The 21,047-nt window shown below is 48.2% G+C and overlaps 1 protein-coding gene across 1 annotated transcript; it reads right to left on the reverse strand.

The window, feature by feature from the left end:
* Nucleotides 1-9: 9 nt before the first annotated feature.
* Nucleotides 10-17,855, reverse strand: DHX33 (DEAH-box helicase 33). The gene is made up of 12 exons (XM_006217586.3): nucleotides 17,370-17,855; nucleotides 14,829-14,989; nucleotides 13,956-14,183; nucleotides 13,644-13,814; nucleotides 11,556-11,741; nucleotides 10,744-10,855; nucleotides 9,490-9,649; nucleotides 9,229-9,317; nucleotides 7,627-7,754; nucleotides 7,034-7,237; nucleotides 5,536-5,622; nucleotides 10-2,865 (listed from the first exon to the last, which is right to left on the reverse strand). The coding sequence occupies exons 1-12, from the start codon at nucleotides 17,656-17,658 to the stop codon at nucleotides 2,557-2,559; spliced, it is 2,124 nt and encodes a 707-aa protein (XP_006217648.2). The 5' UTR covers nucleotides 17,659-17,855; the 3' UTR covers nucleotides 10-2,556.
* Nucleotides 17,856-21,047: the final 3,192 nt, after the last annotated feature.

Below are 21,047 nucleotides of genomic sequence, written 5' to 3' on the forward strand. Positions count from 1 at the left end.
CACATCATGTACAAGAATCATTTTAATGGATTGGATAGTCATGTGCAAATCTGAGCATTCTAAGCAAGAGCTGATATTTCTATACAGCTGTGTCTGTTTGAACAAAAACAGACTCTCAAAGTACAACATAAACCTGAACCAATTAGATTTTTGGGGTTTTTTCCTGCAAGTTTTAACATTCTGGTCAAATATAAGAAAACTGGCTTCCCCACAGGGGCAGTTTCCTTATGCGCAGAAGGAATGGAATCTTAGACACTTGGCCACAGTTCTGTTTTTGACAGCTAGATTAAGTGGATTTATGCATCACAGTACATAATGAGTTTTCTCCCCACAGCAAACACTTGTCTTCATTCTGGCATCTCTATACAACTAGCAGAGACGCAACACTAAGGGTTTTTACCAAGAACTGGGTGTTGGTGGTTCTTCCCCCCTGTAGTGGAGTCTGCGCTGCCCTGAGTGTTTCACACTCCACTATTACCAGAAACAGATGTCAAACATCTGGGATGAGGGGTCTGCTTGGAGTGCATCTGTTTACCTGCAGCTGCTGAAGGGAGCTAGTTATCCATCCAGATTCAGATTCCATAGGTGGGAAAAAAGGCGGCACAGCATCAGAGATGGAAAGGGAGTAGCTCAAGATTAGATCGCAACATTATTGTGAAACATTTAACTTTCTTAAGAAAGTTTAAAGTGTACTTATCTATCCCCTGCGGCTCCATATAAACAACCGTTTATCTCTTTGTAGTAATATGCAGAGACAGATCGGCTTTTCCCATCTGATTTAATCCCTGAGAAGCTACGTTAAAAGTTACCTTTTTAAAAAGCCCAATAAAAAACTAATGTATTTAAAACTCTACCAGAACGTTACAATGATAGACTTGTTTCTGTACAGAAACATAGAAGCTATTTATATTTACTTAGAAGCTATCTACCCCTTCCATCTGCTCAGAAAAAAAAAAAAAACACTTTCAGAAATGGATCAGGTACTTAAGCTGGACATAGATTATTCCAAGCTAAATTTTACTTGCCCCAGAGAACACTCTACATAATTTGCTGAGGAATATAATATATCTGCCCACTCTCAATTTTCTACCAGCATGGTGAGTTTTTTAAATTAAAAATCCAGTATTTTACCAAGTCAGGCTAAACATCCTGGGCCTCTATTAAATAAGTGAGAAAAATTCACTTAAAATTTTTCTGAAAACTTTTCAGAAAGTCAGCAACAGTAAGAAGAAAAGTGTAAGACTTTAATTAAGGTAGAGTATATAGGATCTGTCGAGTCCCTTTGGCCTAAACATAACTATTTCTAACAGAAATAAATCACAAGTCCCAGACAGCCCTGAACACTGGCTAAAAGCCTGACTGCTCAAGGCCATGGCTGGTGCGAGACAGACTTGAAACACACAAGCAGAGATAGGTGAGACTGTCCACTGTCTTTGAAGACTCTTGGGGCGTTTGGGCCCCTGCTCATGAAGCTGCATGTTTCTCTTTGTAAGTAGTGACCAAAATACAGCCATGTGTGTGTTTAGATCAATTAAGCACAATAAAAGGGCTAACTCTGGGTGTTTTCTGGGGTGAAGCATTCCCTGAGGAAAGATGATTTGCTTTTCATCATTAAATAGCTAAGAAGGACTTTGGGTGTGTCTTTTCTTTTCTCAAAATATGAGAAGAGGAAGAAACTGTGGAGACTAGTCTCCTCTGACAAACTGAGGGCTGGAGAGGGGTGAAACAGAAAAGCCAGGCTTTCCTCAAGTCCCTAAGGAAAAAAGGCCACAGGAAATGAATAAGATGAAAGAATAGAAACACCAGAAGGTGATGGGATGAGCTTGTCTGCCCCACCCCCAGGGCCCTGGGGGTAGAAAAATGCAAACAGTGCAGCTCGATTCATTCCTTAGTTCAGGTGTTTAGGGCTTGAGCACTTCCTTTCCCGGGAAGGTCCACACCCTGGGGAGGTCCACACCCTGGGGAGTGAGGTCCGGCAGGGCAGTGGCCCATGAGGTAGGAAACAGCACCTCCCTCCTGAAATGTCCACAGAAGTCAGTCTCTTCTGTCTTCTGTTACAAAACTTCATGCAGACGGATGTTAAAACAGATCCAAGGTCAACAGCTCTGTGTCCTCGGATGGTGCACCTTCCAGACCGTCCCCCTCAGTCAGGAGAACTCAGGGGATTTTCTTGGACAGGACTCACATCATGCAGAAAAGCGGGAACCCGGCCCAGCGCCGAGGCCCACACCCCACGGCGGGTTCGTCGTGGGCAGGCGCCGCTCTGGGTACTTTCTTCCATTTGCTCTAAACCGCGTGCCCCCAACCCTGTGTTACTGTCACCCTCATTTGACAGATGGGGAAACTGAAGCTCAGAAGCTAACTCAGTCCCCGAAAGTCACTGGGCAAGAACTGAAAGCATCGTTTTTTAAGTTTCCAAGGTACGGATGTGTCTGGGAGGTTCGGTCCGGGCAGTTTAACCCTTTCAGCTCCCGGCTCGGTCCGCACGTGCAAACCGAGGCCTCTCGAGGGGCGGCGGGTGGCCCAGCTCCCGGCACGCACGGCCCCGGCGGCGGCTCAGTTCCTGGCGGTTCTCAGCTTCCTACGGAAGAACTCGGGGGCGGCCTCGTACAGCCACTCGGCGTCCACCACGCACAGGTCCCGCATGTAGCACTTGTTGGTGCGGAGCAGCTCGGTGTACACGACGCAGGCCGGCCGGCAGTGGAAGAGGACGGACGAGGGGTGGATGGCCACCGGCTGGTGGGTGTCCGTGGTGGCGTAGGACCCGTCTGGCTGCAGCTCGGCCGTGCTCATGAAGAGGCTGTGCGCCAGGCAGCGGCGGACGCTCTCCGTGTCTCCTCGCGACGACACGATGGGCATTGACATCTGTGGCGGGAGGGAGAGGGAGAGGGAGCGGAGCAGACCCCTGACGTGAGCATCGCGCCGCCCCCGCAGCATCCGGAGCCACGGGCCCTACGGTGCAGCCCCGCGTGCAAGGCCCGTGGCGGGTGCTGGCACCCTGGGCACTGTCTCAGTGCCCGAGACCAGCAGGGAAATCAGCAGTCACAGAAGCTGCCAGACGAGACAGGCTGGGTGACCCCTCAGCTCACCCCTCGTGGGAATATCTAGGCAGTGTCCCCGGAAGGGAGGACCTCCTCCCTCTCACTCTATGCCACTGTCCCCTCCCTCGGGTTCCCCTCACATCCCGCTGCCCTGTTAATCTTCCTAAAGCACAACTCGGCCGTCCTTCCTCCACTCAAAAGCTTTCCCTTCCGTGTCTCTCCTGCTCCCGGCAAAACGATGCAAACTTCCACCCGTGAAGCCAGGAATGAGTTCTCTGAGCACCCCGCCTCGTCTCCCCTCTGCCGGCCCCCGAGGGTCTTCCCGCAGGTCCCCGAGGAGACTGGACGCCCCTCACCTCCGCAGTGGGTGTCACTCATCTGTCTCCCTCCTCTGCCCCCTTGCTGAGTGGGTCCAGTCCCCTGGGACTCCAGGCCACAGCTGAGCAGCCAGGTGGTGAACCCTTGGCTGACAGGTACCTAGCCAGCTCCTCCCTGGGGGAGGGGGAGGGGAGGCTGGAGGCGCGGGGGATGTGAGCAACCCCTGGGAGCTCTTGAGTGGAGAGGCGGGGAGAGCAGGCACTCAGTGCCCCGGGGGCAGGGAGAGGAGGCAGGAGCAGGGAGCAGTGGAGAGAGGACCAGTGGCCCACAGACAGCCACCCTGGCTCCCAAGGCTTCTTCTGTGCCTTATTCCCATCCCTGTGGGGCTAGACAACTTCCTGCCCAGAGGCTCCCAAAGACACCTCTTCTCCCCCTTTTCCCTATGTGGTGGCTCGATGGAGCTTGTTTTTTACAATTAGCTGATCCTAGCCTGATGAAGACCCTCTTTGTCTCCTCATCTGTCAAGAGGGGGCTGAATGGTCACCACCTCCAGGAAGCCCCAGAGCCCTACAGCTAACAGATGGTCTCTCCTGCCAGGCTGCCAGGGTGCCAGCTCTGCCACTCGCTGGCTCTGTGACTGGGGACAAATTAGCTAAACTTCTTAGGCTCTCATTTCATCATTTATAAAATGGGAATAATAACAAGCAAACTCAAGGGTGAGATGAGGATTTCAAATAAGGGAACCGCATGAAAAGTGTTTAGAACGGGGCCTTAAACAGTAGTGCTTCATAAATGATCGTGACTTTGATCCTTATTATTGGCTTCTCTCATGAGTCATTCGTGAATATATATGTCAGATCTCCCCTCTAGATTGTTCCTTAAGATGTGAGTTACAGGCATGCCTGTAAAACCCCAGGACCTTGGCCCATGCCTGGCATATAAAGAGAGGCGATGGTCTGGCAAGAAAGCTGTTCAAGTACAAGAGGGGTTGGAAAAATGTGTATAATTCAGAACACAGCAGGCTGCTATCAGACACAGGTCTGGGTACAGGTGACAACTGTCCCCTAGGGGCGTGCAGATGGTCCACACTGGGGGCTGTCTCAGAAGACGCCTTCCCCACAGAGAGTGTCCCACAGAGCTGTACCTGGCAGCAAAAAGTGGACACTCCCTCAGTGTCCAACACAGAACACTTCCACAAACCAGCCCACCTCGGAGGTCAAGTGGGGAGCACCACACAGCCCCTGAGCACTTACGGGCCAGGACCTCACATCATTCGCTCTAAGAGGGGCCGTGGGCTGACCGAAAACCTCCTGGCTGGTGATCTGGTGATGTCTGTCAAAGTCTAAATCCCTCCTCTAGAAGTCCATGCTGTGTGCGCCAGAGCACAAATACGTATTCAGGAGGATGGTCATTACAGCGTGACCTAAATGACCACCATTCTGGCCTTGACTAAATAAAATGTAGTGAATACAATGAAATGCTATGAAGTCACTAAAAACAATGAGATTGACACAAACAGGCATCGAAAGGCAGCCTGGACGCACCAAGCAGTCAAGAAGCATACCAAGGGCGAAAAAGCAAGCTGCAAAACCAGTGTGCATCTTATTTGTTTTAAAAAGAAAATTGTATATATATATATATATATCTCCATGTGTATGTGTACACACAAAAACACACATACACAGGACAAATTCTAAAAGGATCTACACCACACTGCTGTGTGAAAATTGGAGGGGCAGGACTGTGGGAGACCTTTACACTTTTTGCACTATAATACTATTTTCTGCACTGAATCAATTTGTAACAATTACGCACTCCTTTCATAAGCTGAAGAAAAAATCACAAAGATATTTCCACTAAAAAAAAAAACCTTGGGAAAAATTCTAACAACATTGGAAAATGCTTTTAAAGTTTATAAAAGCTAAATATGAAATACACATACCATGTAACTATGTAAAAAAATGCATCAAAAACAGGGCAGCAAGGAAACAGACCAAAATGGTGAGAGGTGGAATTTGGGGTAATTTTTACTTTCTTTTTTACTTTTAAATTTTCCTACAGTCAGAGTTTTTTGTTCTGTTTTGTTTTGTTTTTTTGTAATCATGAGCAGTTTAAAAATTTTCACCTAGAAAAAAGCGACGCTTAGTCCCCCAAAGGACACCAGGAGGGGAAATACCTTTAAGCAGATGTCCCTCAGCTGTGCTCTGACCTCAGCTACTAGCATCATATTCTTGCTGTTGACAAAATTCTCTTTGCACCAATCCTGAAGAGGAGAAAAAGAAATATCACAGTCCTCACATTTCTATAGAGAAAAAATACATAATTTTTAGACCACAGTTAAATTCAGAGAAGAACTTCAGTTGCTAAAAATAAATATAGGAAAATATCTTTGTATCAGAAAGCATGAACCATAATGGGAAACAGTACAAATTTAAACTAAAGTAAAACTTAAAATTTTCTTCTATTAAGTTACCATGAAAAAAGCTACAGACTGGGATATTTGCATCACCTCACCAGGGAAGGATGATTACCTCCAGAATACATTAAAAACAAACAAACAAACAAACAAACAAAAACCTACAAATCAATAAGAAAATGAACAATAAACCAGTAGGAAAGTGGACAAAGGATGTAGACAGACAACCCACAGAAGATTAACCACAAATGACAATAAGCTTAAGCAAAGACTCTCAGTCTCTTGAGGAATCGTGGCAGGTGCAGTTTCAAATAACTGAGATTCTAGCTCACATCCATCAACATGGCAAAAATGAAAGTCATTTTGATTGAGAGCTGGAGAGGCTGGAGGAAGCGGAACTCTCGTATATGACTCTGGGGAGTCTGCAGAGGGAGGTGACAGCTCTGCGGAGCCACACACCCGCTGTTAAAGCTGGACGCAGCTGCCCTAAGACCAGCAGGTCCACTCCTGGGTGTCAGCCCCAGAGAAACCCGCCCCCTTGTGCACAGGAGACCCAGCTGGATGTTCCCTGCAGGGTGGAAGCATTTACATCACACAATGTGCATGGATATGAAGTGAGTGTGCGCTGTCGCCCACAGGGACACAGACACACCCACTTCAGGACAGTGGTTACAGAAGGGAGAAAGGACTACACAGGGAGCAGCACAGGGCTCTTGCTGTGTCCACAGCATTTTCTTTCCTTAAAAATAAATAGAGGCAAATAGAACAAAATGTTTACCGCTACTAAACCTGGTGCTGGCTATTATTATTATTTCCTTTTTTTTTTTAATAACTGCATTAAGACAGACAAAGTGAAGCATGCAGTCTATGGTACAATTACTGATTTCACTGATAAAAGAAAAAAAGACACTGCCATTTTCCATCTTGGTCCATGCATCTGAAGTATCACAAAAGCAAAGGCTACTGTGAAGAAAGTCAGGGGCAGGTGGGGAAATAAATCCTTTTCAAGCTAAGAAATCGGATCACCAAATACTTAACGAACTTGCCCATGTTAAGTGCGAGTCAAATACAAGCAAAGTGCAAGGCTGGAATCACTGACGTCTTCCCTGGGAACCTCCCTGTGCTCAGACTTCTCTGAAGTGACAACCGGCATTCTTTTTGTGGCTCTTCAGGTGACACAGCCCAGAAGGGAAGATGCCCTTAAAACACCAGCCCGAAAGGAGGTGCCATTTGGGAAGAGGAAGGAGACACGGCTTACCTTATTTCTGCCCAGGTTTTTGAAGGTCCGGTAGATGTTGAGCAGGGTGATGTGATCGCCCTCGCTCGATGTGAACTTTTTCCGCACACCCTGCACCTCATCCCGCCGAGAAGGGGGGTTGTAGAGAACACTGTCCACTGATAGCAGGGAGATGATGGTCAGTATCTCCTCCGTGCAGTGGAATTTGGGGGACAGGAGGATGGTCTGCAAGTCAAAATTTAAAACTGTGTCACCAAGCCGTTTCCCGGCTCCTGGACACAGTGTTTCCCTGTATTGCTTGTTGCTTCCCCTCTAAGATGTGAAGGGGCAGGTGTTTCTAAAACCATGACAATGTGTGTTATGTCATTTCACTTTTTGTTAAACAGATGACTGCCTTCCCCTCGTGACTCCAAATTCCACACAGAAAGGGCTCATGACTAGTCTGAACCCCACAAAGAATCTAAGTCAGCGTTAGACCCAGAGTAGGGCTTGATCATTATTTAAGAGAAAAAGGGAAGATGGATCTAGAAGCACTGGGTTGAGGAGTCCTATGGGAGCAGGGATGGCTAACCTGCACTTCGCAAAAAGGGGACTGAGGGGAGGGTATCATTTACTTTGGCAAATTTGGGTTCCAATGGGAATGCCGCCATCTTTCTTCCGATTGGAGTCAGGGTGAGCTGGTTGTCTTTGTGTTCAAGGGCACCTAACAGCTCCAGCTGGGCAATGGCCGCCTGAATGTGATCTAAAGAGATATAAAAAGGAGCCAAAAATTTAAAAAAGGAAGAAGCTGTAGCTAGTTCAGTACTTCGGGAGCTTCTGATACGTCTGCATCAAACCTCACACCCACCACTGTCTCCATGTTCAATTCTCTTTTTAAATAACAGCCTGCAATTGGGCAGTATGTACATAAATCCAAAACCCAGCAAAGTTACACTTAAGAAGTTCACCCCCAAATCTACTCGCACACCGTACAGGGACCTGCACCTCCAGATCACACACACGATGGAAACACCAGCTGCCTCAGAGGCCCCTGTTTACTATTTCCTTTTATTCTTTTTGAATTTGAACTATGAAACTGCGTTACCTATTAAAGAATAAAGATGCATTTCTAATCATGTAATAAACATATACACACAGGGAGGAAATGATGTGTAAGATATATTAAGGGAAAAGAGCAATGTGCAAATGTCTATCAGTAGAAGGATAAATGGCATTTTGATTTATTCATAGAATGGAACAGTATTTAGCACTGAAAATGCATCAAACATAAACCTTGCAAAACACAGCGAATGAAGAGAGGTTACTGGGATATCAACACATAAAAACGCCAACCAAAACAACACCTTGCTCAGGGATGCACGTGCAGGGAATAAAACATCAAAGAAAAGTGAGGGAATCACAGACAAAACCAGGGAAGTGGTTCCTCCGAGGCAGGAGGAGGGAGGCCAGGGCGGCGGGAGGGCTTCGTGGGCCCAGTAACAGGTACCCAGGTGTGGCTTCATTGCTACCTGGCATGTGTTCTTCCTTTACATGTAGGAACTTAGCAATTAAAAGGGGAAAAAAATGTAGAATGGTGCACAATGTGCATTGCTAGTTGTGTTTTAAACGTGAGGCTATGTACTTGCATACGCATGGATTTTTTCTAGAAGACGCTGGGGGATGGCCACAGTGGTTGCTTCTGGAAGGGAAACTAAGAGTCTGAAGACAGGGGAGGGCCCAGGACTCACATTGACTGTCTACTTTTTTACCCAATTGCATTTCCCCACTTGAAAACAAGAGAAAAAGGAAGAGGGTGTATTGAAGATGTCAAGTGCCAAGCTACCACCATTAAGAATCACAATTATTTTTCCTTCCTCCGTGGAGAGATTATCAGTGAAGGACAGGGACCAAATTCCAGTCAAAAGCAAAGAAACTTGATCTTTTCAGTCCTTTTGCTGCAACAGTACAACTCAGTTAAGTTGGTGGTATCCTGTGGGCCCCCTCCACCCCCCGTGTTGGCTCTGTGGTCACGGGACCCGTTCAGGGCGCCTTCGCAAAGCCGCTGCTTCTGCACCACAGCGGAGCTGAGGGCACAGACCTCTCCTCTCGTGATTCTGAGCGTCTCCATCCAGTGCATCAGACACACACGAGGAGGCGGCCAGAAGACCTTTTCTTGGCAAGTTGCTGGCTATTCCGGTCCACTTAGGCCCCTTCACTGCCTTGAAGACCCCACTCACCTGGAGACGGTTTGGACATGAAATCAAAGGCGAGCACGTTTGGGACTCGCATTGCGAGAAGCTGCAGCATCACGCTTGCCAGGTTACACCTGCAAGAGTGGGAGATGCAGATGGTTCCTGCAGGCAAACCCGACTCCAGCCAGTGGGGCAGAGCTGCCCCCACTCCCAGGGGCCTTAGGGGAAACAGCAGCCCTGGGAAGACACGAGTGGGAACAGGAGCCCCGGGAACGTATGGCGGGCATGGGAGCCCCTTGGGCCTACCTTTGGATCTCTGGCACGGTCATCTTCTCAAACTTCTCAAACTCATCCTCTGTGTAGAGCCGGTAACAGACACCACTGTCCTCTCTGCCAGCCCGTCCTGTGCGCTGCCAGGCCTGGGTCTTTGACACTCGCTGCACAGCTAACACCTCCAGGCCACTGTCTGGGGGGAGAATGGCCCAAGTTAGTGCTTCGCCCATCACACGGACAAGCTGTTTCTACAACGTGGACAGTGAGAAGCATTCCTTAGGGCACGAGGGACCCTTTCTGAGACACGAGTCCAGGAAAGTGTAAAGCCAAACTGGTCCGTGGTGAAACGAGGCCTTGCCGTGAACACCGTGTGAAATCTGTGACTGAAGCACCAGAGAAACCTCGTGCTCGGAGCAGGGGGCCAGGAGAGCAGATTTCAGAGGCCCTGGCTTAGATCACAGGTGACAACCACCCCAGATTGCCCAGGACTGAGGGGTCTCCCAGAACCAAAACCAAGACAGTTTCCAGCAACCGGGACGGCTGGTCCCCCAGCAATCAATGACTCGGAAATGAAACGCCTCCTGCCCTCTATGCGCCGTCCTCCTTTCCCTCTATTATGAAAGAGAGATGATGTGATGCTGTTGTGCCCAGGAGTGAAGGAGACAAATCTTGATAAAGGTGTATTCCATGCCTGGCGCTGGAGAACCAAGCCCTTTCAGGCAGGCCGGCCCCATGAGATACACACATGAAAGTCAGCACCCTGAAAGCTCAGCAGTGCATTTCAATTCAAGGTTTGGGAGCCATGATTTCAGCTGCCTCATATTCTCCACGGAATAAAGCAAGGTGGAAAACAGACCTGAAGAGAAATGACTTCAAGCAAGCTGCCCACCGCACATGCTCAGGAAACAGCTAGTGCCTCGCCCCAGCCCAGGGGCCTGCTTCCTTCCTGGGAGCCTGCAGCTCGAACCAGGTGCACTGGACGCCATCTCCAAGGAAGCCTCCGATGGGGTATCCGCTGTCCCTGGCCCGAGAGCCATCATTCTCACCCATCTGCCAACGGGGTCCCTGATCCTCCTGCTCCATGTTTGCCACACCTGGGGACTCGCCTCACCAACCTGCCCCTGTACCCTCAGGAGCCCCTCTGGACCTGACTGCTATCTCATGTGTGGGGCAGGCCACCCAAATCGCAGTTGGGGGCAGTGGTGAACTGCTCATTTTGGGGAAACTGTGGGACTACGGGTGGCTCACTGCACAAGGAAGAGACGTCGGGGAGCTACAGATTCTCACCAGGGTTATACTTCTTTGCTTTAACCATGCCCGTGTCAACTACATATTTTATTCCTGTAATGGTTATGGAGGTTTCAGCGATGTTGGTTGAAATGATCACTTTGCGATAGCCCTAAAAGGAGGAAGAAAACCAAAAAGCCGTATGACACACAAATGATTCAGAAGCTTTAAAATATATTCCTCACCACTGACTGCCACAATTCACTCACGATCAAGAATAGGTGACTTTGTTACGAATGACGGTTATTAATATCGATGGCTGGTCACTAAACTGGGTGGAAGGAGGGGAGAAGGTCCAGTTTTAAAAGCTTACTTGGAGGTGATGAGATGGAGCGGAACGGGCACACGATTCAGAAGCCGGTGGACACGGGATGGAACCCTGGCCCTGCCAGTTACCTGCTGTGTCCCTTGGGCAACTGTTACTCCATCCCTCGGGGCCTCGGGGTTTATGAACTGGGGCTGTGACCTACCTTGCGGTTTTTGAGAGGATGCCAGAGTGGCTGCAAAGTGTGAGCCCCGTGCCTGGCACAGCACGGGTGCTGTGGACAAATCACTTGTTTACGGTGGACCTCGGAAGAGTCACTCATTTAGCTTCTGGCTTCTGCCTCTGCCTCTCTCTCAACCCTGACAACTGTTTCCCTGTTCCAACCCCAGGAAAGCTATAGCTGCAGCCCTACATTATATGCCTGCATCTTTTCAGCTCATAGATGAATATGCCTTATCTGGGGCCTGCTGACAGGAGCACAGACCCCACACATGGGGTCCGTCTGGTACCCAGGGGTGGGGCTGGGCAGGAGAGGGGGTGCACTCACCTTTGGGGCCTCCTGGAAGACACGGAGCTGCTGGGCATAGGGCAGGGAGGCATAGAGCGGAAGGACCAGCATGGAGGGGCAGCCATCTGGGAGGTGCTTGGCGATGTCCCGGCAGGTCTTGCTCATTGCTTCGATCTCCTCCTGACCGGTGAGGAACACCAAGATGTCCTGAGAGGAGGGGGCTTCCTACCAGAAGGGCAGAGCAGAATGACTAGGCCTTGACGGAAGTGCAGGCTGCACAGAACAAGACAATGGTCACTGATGAAGTTTCCCAGTTATTTTCCTTAATGCTGGGGTCATACAGGAGCCTTAACATGGGTGTCTCCCCTGGGAGAAAACCCTCCCCAGTAACGCACAGCTGCAACTGATGCAGGTTAGCCAGCGATGTTCAGAACCTAACTAAGGACATTTTGAAGGAAAATCACCAGACTGCTTTTGCAACATGAACAATGTCATGACCAGCGTAATCAGGCAAGCCAGTAAAATCTGCGTAAGGCTTACTTTCTTTCAGAATCATCTTGAAAGATGAAGCTGACAAAAGAGACAACGACTTGGGGAAATCCTGATCCACAGAAAGGCCAGGAGCAGTCGTGCTGGGAAAGGAGCCCTTACTGACCGAGGCCGGCAAACACACCCTTGTAAACTACGAAAGCGCCCTGTTCTCGGACGGATGCCTGAGATCCCAGGCTGAACTGGGTTCCGCACCTCGAGAAGGGAGGAACATCCAAGTGTTAACTGCACACCCAGTGACCCGGTCTTTCTTTGAGGGCTGTGCAGATACATTAATCTGTAAAGTGCTTGAGTGGCATAATAACTGAAACACATTTGATAGTAGTAATTATACGTGTGCACGTGTGGAAGTATATACACATTACACACATATATATAAAATGTCTACATGTAAATACGTGTCGTTAGACATCCATGCATGCGTGCATGTACTCTTTCAGCCTGGCATTAACAGGACAAGTGTTCAGAGGTGCACACACACAGACAGGATAACCTCTAAAACATCAACGCTTCATCAATGAGTGGACTCATCAAAGCCACCATGTCACCTGAGGGCCCCGCAGGTGTCATGCATGACAAATCCTCATCTCAAGTTTGCTTTTAGCAGCGAAACAAGGCAGACTGACCTTCTGCAAATACTATCAAAGTTACAGTGAAGGCATAAGGCCAGAAAGACAGAGACAATGGGAGAAGAGAAGAGATCAGAAGTTTCAACCCATTTCTAATTTTTTTTGCGGGGGGAGGAGGTAATTAGGTTTTTTTAGAGTCGGTACTGGGGACTGAACCCAGGACCTTCTGCATGCTAAGCATGCCCTCTACCACTGAGCTACACCTTCCCTCTCCGACTGCTGTTTTTTTTCAATGAGCTTTTTAAAGTTAGCTTGACTTTTCAAACTTTAAACTATGTATGCATGTATCGATTAGCTTAAAACAAAAATTAGCTTTAAAAAGCGGGCTCCTAGATTTTTTTCAGAAAGTTAATGGGCAGGTAAGAACAGTGAATTCTATACACATTAATCCCTTCCCTCCAAAAAAAAAAAAAAGTGATTTAATCACTTGAAAATTTAAGTCGATATTTAATAAAATGAAAAAATTTTTGAAATATTTCCCTAATATAGTTTTTTTTTCAAAAGAAAACTCTATAAATTACAACCCATTATTGGTTAATATACCAACTATTTTTTTTTAATGAGAGAAAATACCAGAGGACATCACATATAGTGAGGGGGGCACTGTTTCTGAAGACTTACTTCAGCCCTATGTGTTATGTCTTGGGTTGCAAAATAGAATGTGCTTCTTACTGCGGGTTCTGATCAAAAAGTGCTCGCCAGCCACTGCTCTACCCTGTGGATGTTTTCTGGCTCAGCTGAAGAAAGCTGCTGGTCAGGGTTGAACTATTTTTCTTTTTAGAGGAAAAAAAGCATAAAAAAAGAGTAAACACGTGGACGTGGTAAACGAACTCCTTATTCACCTTAAGGACACAGCTCCCGGAGTGGTTTCCTTTGGCAGTTTTCCTTTGCAAGGCTGAACGCTCAAGGTCAAACCGACCTCTCTGGGCATCCTCACCCCACCGCATACCTGGTGGATCTGGAAGACCGAGACGAGGGCAGCGTGCAGGTAATCGTGCTGCGGCTGTTTGGTGTAAAAAATCTGGATGGGGTGCTGCCGACCCTCCAGGTAGAGGACGGGGGCTCCATTGAAATACTGAGAGAACAGGTCCACGTCCATCGTGGCTGACATCACAATCACCTGCAGGCCAGACGGGAGAGGAGGATGGGAAACCAACACCGGCAGCCTTTCTGTTCACCTCCATCCCTACCTGCAACCAGGAGGCCCGCGCAACGCCCACCTCCCTGATCTCCCCGGTCCTGTAGAACGGGCTGCACCTACTTTGAGAGGCAGCTTCCCCAGCTCCCTCCGCCTCCTCTGCGCCATCTTCACCACCCCAAAGAGCACGTCCGTGTGAATGGTCCGTTCATGAGCTTCATCCAAGATGATGCAGCTGTACTTCCGAAGCAGGGAGTCGGAGATGGCCTCGCGCAGAAGCATGCCGTCTGTCAGGAACTTGATCTTGGTGTCGTCCGAGGTGACGTCGTCAAAGCGCACAGTGTAGCCAACCTGCGCGGTGACACAACTTTTTCACTCGTCAAACACGTGTCGTGCACTCAGGGTCCCTGCCCTATGCTGCCTGGGTGATAGGGACCAACACCTGCTCTGCCCCGCTCCCTGGGACAAAGGACACACCCCTGCACTGCACTGAAGATTAGCACTACAGAGAATTTAAAACTAACCTCCTCCCACCGGCTGCTTCACAGTTTCAAGTGAAGCTATGTACACACACGAAAGGATATCCAAGACGTTTTTTTAAGTCAAATGCATAAACTCACACACAAACACAAATAAATCTGACTTACAAATTCTGGGACTCACTCTCAATACCCACGTATAAGCTAGAAAAATGCTTACGAGTTTTTAGAGGGATAGGTAGATAAGAGGTTTAGCAGATGTTAATGAAGCCTTGAAAGTGCTCAAGGAAAACAATTAATTTATCCGACTTGCTAACACATTTTGAAAGCAAAGCAAATGGGACTGACAGCCTGTGGGACCTCTGATCTCTGAGGAACTAGTAAAGGCCAAAACAGTGTGGCCAGGAAGAAGCTTGCTATGTATAAGAAGTCTTGTTCAGAAAAATAAGAGTCAGGGAGCAGGGGGTGAGGGGAAAGGAGCCAAGAAAGGGAGTCAGTGAAGAAGGAAATTAGGTACCAGCTTCCCGAGTTCAGTTCTCTTCTCATCTGAGACTCTGGTCGCCAGGGAGATGGCCGCCACTCGACGAGGCTGGGTCACAGCAATGACGGCCTGGCGGCCAATTCCTCCTTCATACAGGTACTGAGGGATCTGCGTGGTCTTCCCAGAGCCAGTTTCCCCTAGGAAAGAAAAAAGTCTCACTTAAATGCAAAACAGAAACAAATTTCACCAAACAATCCAGATCAAAGTTAGAAGGAAAAGATTAAAGAAAATACACTGATCTGATAAAGCCACTGGAAAACGGACACCCAAGTGTACTATTAGTGGAGTGCTAACTGCAATTGTTTCTTGGAAGGCCAAATTACATCAGGAAAAATCTTTAAAATGTTTATATCCTTTGACCCACAACTCCACTTACAGGACTTGTGTCTAAAGAAGTAAAGATGTGTATAAAGATGAAGCTGCAAAGACGTTTTAGTCATTGCTCATGACAGCCAGAAATTGGAAAAGATGTAAACGGTCAGCAATAGTAACAGGTACAGTAAAAGCATACAATGAAATACAACTGTGATGAAAATATCATCCTGTTTTTTTAATGGAGGTACTGGGCATTGAACCCAGGATGTCGTGCATGCTAAGCACGTGTTCTACCACTGAGCTATACCAACCCCCCGTCATACTTTTCAAAGGAATAAATGAGACGTCTATGTAATGACGTGAGGAGATGTCTACCCCTACACTGCAGCCATGCCTAACCCCTCACGTTCCCCAGCCTGCCACCTTCTTTCACACCCTCTGCCTCTGTCTGCACTATTATGAAACACCTGCTCCCATGCTTCTGCCTGACAAACTCAACAAGATGAGTTAGATCTCAAATTCTCTCCCCAGGGGCTGCACTAGCCTCCTGTGTTCCTTAGTGCCTTGTTCATCTCTCTTCCAACACTGATCATCCTACACTATGTGGAAGCATTTAAATGCTTCTGTCCCCCTCCAGTATCAGAAGCCCCTGGAGGGCAGAGGCCTGCCTGTCTCCTCCGTGTACTTGAGCATCTGCATACAGCAGGCATTCCTTTCCCAGTGCCCAATCAGAGCAAAGAATTTGGCAGACCCGTGCGTCCCTCCCCTCCGTGGCTCCCACCAACCCTCCCTGACCTCACAGAGCCCTGCAGACCCACGGTTCTTCCATCTTCTTCCCTCTGACTGCTCATCCTTCCTGACCCAGAGAAGAATCATTTGATCATTCTACACTCCTCCTGCTGAGTCCTCCAGGCAAAACCCCAACTTGGATCAGTGTCTCCCTGTCCATCTTTTTTGCTCATATACCAAGAAACTGAGCATTGCTATAGTAAAATAACCCAACTGCGCCAACGAATACCTGAGTTCGCAGTGGGGCCAAATGTACCTGTGCACCAGCACGACCGTCGGTCTTTGTTCTTGTTTTTCCAGCCCTTCCTCTGTCCCTCGCCTCCCCAAGGGCCCTGCAACTCCCATTCTCAGCAGAGCTCCTGTACCTGTTTCCTAGAAAAAGTGAAGTCCTCAAATGTGATCTCCCTCCCTCTCCCCTCCAAGCTTTTCTGCAGTCACCCTTATTCTCACCTCCTTTCTCCAGCCCCCAGCCTCCTGGATATCCATCCTCCTGTTCCAGGCCAGCTCTGCATCGAGCCCTTGTTCCCAAGTACCCCTCTTCCTCATGCTCTCAGCCTCTGTTAGTGCCAGCTTTCCAATTTCAGCCTCTTCCACTGAGTTATTCCCTTCAGCCTGTGAATACGTGAAAATTTCTCTCCGTCCCCACTCCTTTTTTCTCAAAACAGAAGTCCGCTCCCTCTGCCTTCATGCCCTTCCCTCCTGCATACTCCTCTGCCCAATGCCAAATCAGCTTCTGCTCCCACGGCTCTGCTGAAACAGAGCTCAATGGGATCCACAGTCAATACCTCGCATCCAACCAGTGGGCATTTTTGGGTCCGCATTTACTGGACCTCTTCACTGTTGCATCTGTTCACTCCCTTCTTACAGCTCTATTCCTTAGGCTGTCGGCTCTCCTGGGTCTCCTTCCCTTGGAGGCTCATCCTTTGGGTCCTTCAGGAACTCCTCTTACTTAAACGTTGGGGATCAAAGCCGCTTGTAATCAGTCCCCGGTCCTCAACTCTGCCTCTTAATTCATGCACCAGAAACAGAACTGTTTCTCGCCTCTATTTGGTTTCTTAACAGGGCAGGCTCTCTCGAGGCTGTGTTGAACGCCTTCCGGGGACCACCTCCCCCGCCGCCCCTCACCGATTGGCTCAGAACCACTCTTCAAAGTTCCCAAAGTCCCCGCTGCGCCCCTCTACTCTTCCACACGTAAGGTGAGTCTTTGCTTCGCGCGTGGGTCACTCGCACTGGCTGTGAGCACCTCCAGAACGAGGCTGTCCGACTCCTTTGAAGCCTCTCTCCTGGCCCCGCACAGAAAAGGTCAGGTTTGTTGTAGAAATGAATGAAATACGGTGAGAGACGCCTAGGAAAAGCTGTTCTCGCAGAGCCCGAACGGGGAGCAAGGAAGCACCCGCCGGCGCGGCCACTCACCGATGAGGACGGCGCTGTCCAGGTTTCGGAGCTGGGCCAACAGCTGCCCCCGCGCCTGGAAGATGGGCAGACTCCGGCGCTGCCGCTCCACGGCCTCAGAGTAGGGGCTGGACGCGGGCTGGACCAGGGGCGGCTCCTGCCTCCGGCCTCCTCCGCCACCGCCGCCGCCGCCGCCCGGGGTCAGCAGCATAACCACTCGCCGCCCGGGAGGGCAGGACCCGGCGCGGCTCGGAGGCCCGGCGCCCGGCCGGAATCTCTTGGCCGGCGGGAAGCCCGCCTCCTCAGGCATGTCGGGAGGGCACCGCGACGGGAGGCGCAAGGGCGGGCAGCTCCTGCCGCTCTCGGGAGCCGACAGCTAGCGCGCGCGCCGCCTCTCCCCGCCACGTGCTGGCGGCTCCCAGCGACCCCGCAGACCTCACAGTCACCCGCAGCCTTGAGAAAGGAAACTCCATCTCCCAGCATGCACTGGGAGCGTGGGCAGGCTTTCACTTCCTGAGGGCGGGGGGGGAGCAGGCCCGAGGTACCATGGGAAAAAGGCCCCGAGCGACAACAAGGAAAGGCAGGGTGTACGGTTCCGTGGGACCTTAACTTTGGATAACCACCACGGTCTCCTGCTAACACTATTGCTCTTCAGTAAACACGCGTTTCCCCTTCACTGTCCGCAATAATATTAGCTCTTCAAGAAAAGTAATTTTGTAAAATTAATGAAGAACACACAATAATTTGCATGATTTAATCTTCTAAACAACTGATGTTGGGTAGTAGATACTGATATCACCCCCAACTTACAGATGAAGAAACTGAGCCTCTGAGATTACGTAGTCATTCGGATGTCGCAAAATCCGATTATTGAAAATGATACTAGTGATCATCCTGTGTTACAGAAGAGATATAACATATTCAATGACAATCATACATTCTTCTAAGAAAGTGACTATCCAGATGGACGTGCTCTGCTCCTGTAATACAAGCAGGGAAAGAGGGAGTCTAATGAAACTAAAATTGTCTTTTACCCTTCCTTTCCTCAACTATTCCTGCAAGACTCTCAAGTTCTTTACAGGACTCCCAGCTCATGTCAATCAATGAAAAGATTCAGAATTCTACCCGGAAAATAGGCTATAATTAGTTTTTCCTACCCTTCCTAAATTCAAAGCTCTTAGATGATTTGCTAATTTTCCACAGAAAGACTGACAAGCAGCTGTTTGCACTGCATACAGGAAAAGGGATTTCCAGAGAATTCATCCATCATAAGCTTCAATCCATGTGAAGGATATTTGGGCATCTTCTGCAGTTAATTTCCATGAGTTCCCTATTGTGAACATGGTAAAAATCATCCTTCCCCTTTCCTGTAGGTCAGAGGTTATTTTCCTCTAGTTGCTAATAGTATAAGTGACCATGAGTTACTGAAAATGTGCATGTTGAACTAATAGCAGTTAGGTATTTAAGAGTAAATTGACAAAATTTCACTTCATGCCCCTAAATATTGATTTAGAAAGGCAACACAGACTTAGAAGGGAAAATAATTGTCTTGGTCTGTTCAGGCTGTTGTAAGAGAATACCATTGACTGGGTGACTTATCAACAACAGACATTTATTGCTCACAGTTCTGGAGGTGCCAGCATGGTTGCCTTCTGGCGAGGGTCCCCTTCCTGGTTCAACGCTGATAACTTATTGCTTTGTCCTCATATGATGAAAGGGGCTAGGAATCTCTCTGGAGCTTTTTTATAAGGCGTTGACCCCATTCATGAGGTTTCCACCTCATGACTCAGTCACCTCCTAAAACCATCGGATTAAGCATTAAGATTTCAGCATGAATTTTTTGGGGGAGTGGGAGGTGGGGACACAAAACATTCAGACCATAGCAATATCTAAATGTTACTGCTCAAATTATAAACCTTGAGTACTTAAAAGACAGACCTCAGTCCTTCTTCCCAGTGTGCTTTCCAGAGTAACCTGATGGAGGAGACATATGCTCCAAACAATAAGAGTCCCAGGTGGATAATATAAATGAGTGAAATAGTCTCTTGATGGAGCACATGCCGTCTCTAGAAACAGCCACTGGTCATCTCTAGGCAATAGCTGCCGCACAGGCCTCTTATTGCCAGATCTTCTAATTTTTTTTCAAGAAAAGCCCCCAAAATGAAGATTTTCATGTGAAACCTGTCCATTTTAAATGTTGGCTTAATTTTTTTTTAAGTGGTGCAGGCAAAATAAACCACCTGCATTGGTAATTCATTCATAATCTCTGGCAATGACCCAGCTGTTCTGCAGCCTCAAAGTCAAGTGAAACAGAGTTGAAAAATAAAATCCTACATCAGTATTAAGCAGTATTACATGCATCACCCCAGCCCCCATTCCTCATATTTGTAGCCTGAAATCTGCTGTCCCTCCAAAAGAAGTCGCTTGTGGTTAAGTGGCTTACATATACACATGACTAGAAGCTAACAGCTATTCAAGGAATATCAGGGCTTTTCTTCCAAAAGGCGAGTTGTCAGACATACCTCATTTTTAACCATTCTGCAATGGTCTGTGGACTTAACTATCTGTCCTTACCATGACCGTGCCATCTGGTGTCATTGTTACTGGCTGGCTTGTCTGATCACCCCTGCCCTCGATCGTGTTCAGTTTTGCTCCATCCCACTGTGAGACAGTCATAATCCTTAACAACTAGGAACAAGCTTGCATGCGCATACATGAATCCCTTTATAATGAAAAATACCAGATAAGTTTGCTGAGCAATAAACAAAGTATTTATTCAGCACCCATGTGCCAAGCACTGTGCCAGGCACTGTGGTGGATACAAAAATTTAAGACATGGTCCCTGCTCTTAAGGAGCTTACATTCTCATGAGGGAGACAAGACTGATATACATGAACAAGCTAGGAACAATACAAGACAATATATAATTTGGTGCAGGAGGATGTTGTACAGCCTTGCAGTGTTATAGGGATTCAAAGAAGATAGACAATGAAATAGGCCTCACAGTCAAGGTCTCTTGAGGAGCCAGGAATGGGGCCAGGCCTTGAAGGACAGAAGAGAATTAAACTGAAGTCCCTGTTCAGTAGAAGTAGGAGTAAGGTTCAGAGGAAGACAAAAAGTATGCATTTGATATTGGGGCTTCCTAAGAACTTACTGTGGATTTCTGAGCGGAGAAGTGATTTGCTTATACAACAGTCAACAAACTGAATGCAAACTTGTAAAGTATGTAAGCAGCTTAGGTGACACCCTACGGAAGACTGAAAACAATGGCAGTACCGTGATGACTAGCAACACAGATGGCACTTACCTGTCAAAGGAAAACACAGCCACAATGTAAAATGCGGGCTACCAAGGATGGGTGACAATCTGAGGCAACCCTTTACCCAACTTGCCAATAGTTCCAATATTTCCCAATTTTCATAGGCCCCAGAGACAGAGCGAGGGTTTTATCACCCAGATGAAGGACTTGGCTGCTCTCTGCCTAGAGAGGCTATACAAGAGGTATGAGGCATACTAGGACATACAAGAGTGACACAGAAAAAGAACGAGTGGAAGAGAGAAACAAAGAGAAATCCACAGTGAAAAATACACACCCAAATGTATAAAGTATATCTCCCACGGAGATGCAATTTGCACGTCCATTTTTTTTTAATGAACATATTCTGTATTTCTACAACAAAAAAGCTATGCCTTATCAGG

The sequence above is a fragment of the Vicugna pacos genome, chromosome 16 (assembly GCF_048564905.1).
Source record: "Vicugna pacos chromosome 16, VicPac4, whole genome shotgun sequence".
Taxonomy (NCBI): Eukaryota; Metazoa; Chordata; class Mammalia; order Artiodactyla; family Camelidae; genus Vicugna; species Vicugna pacos.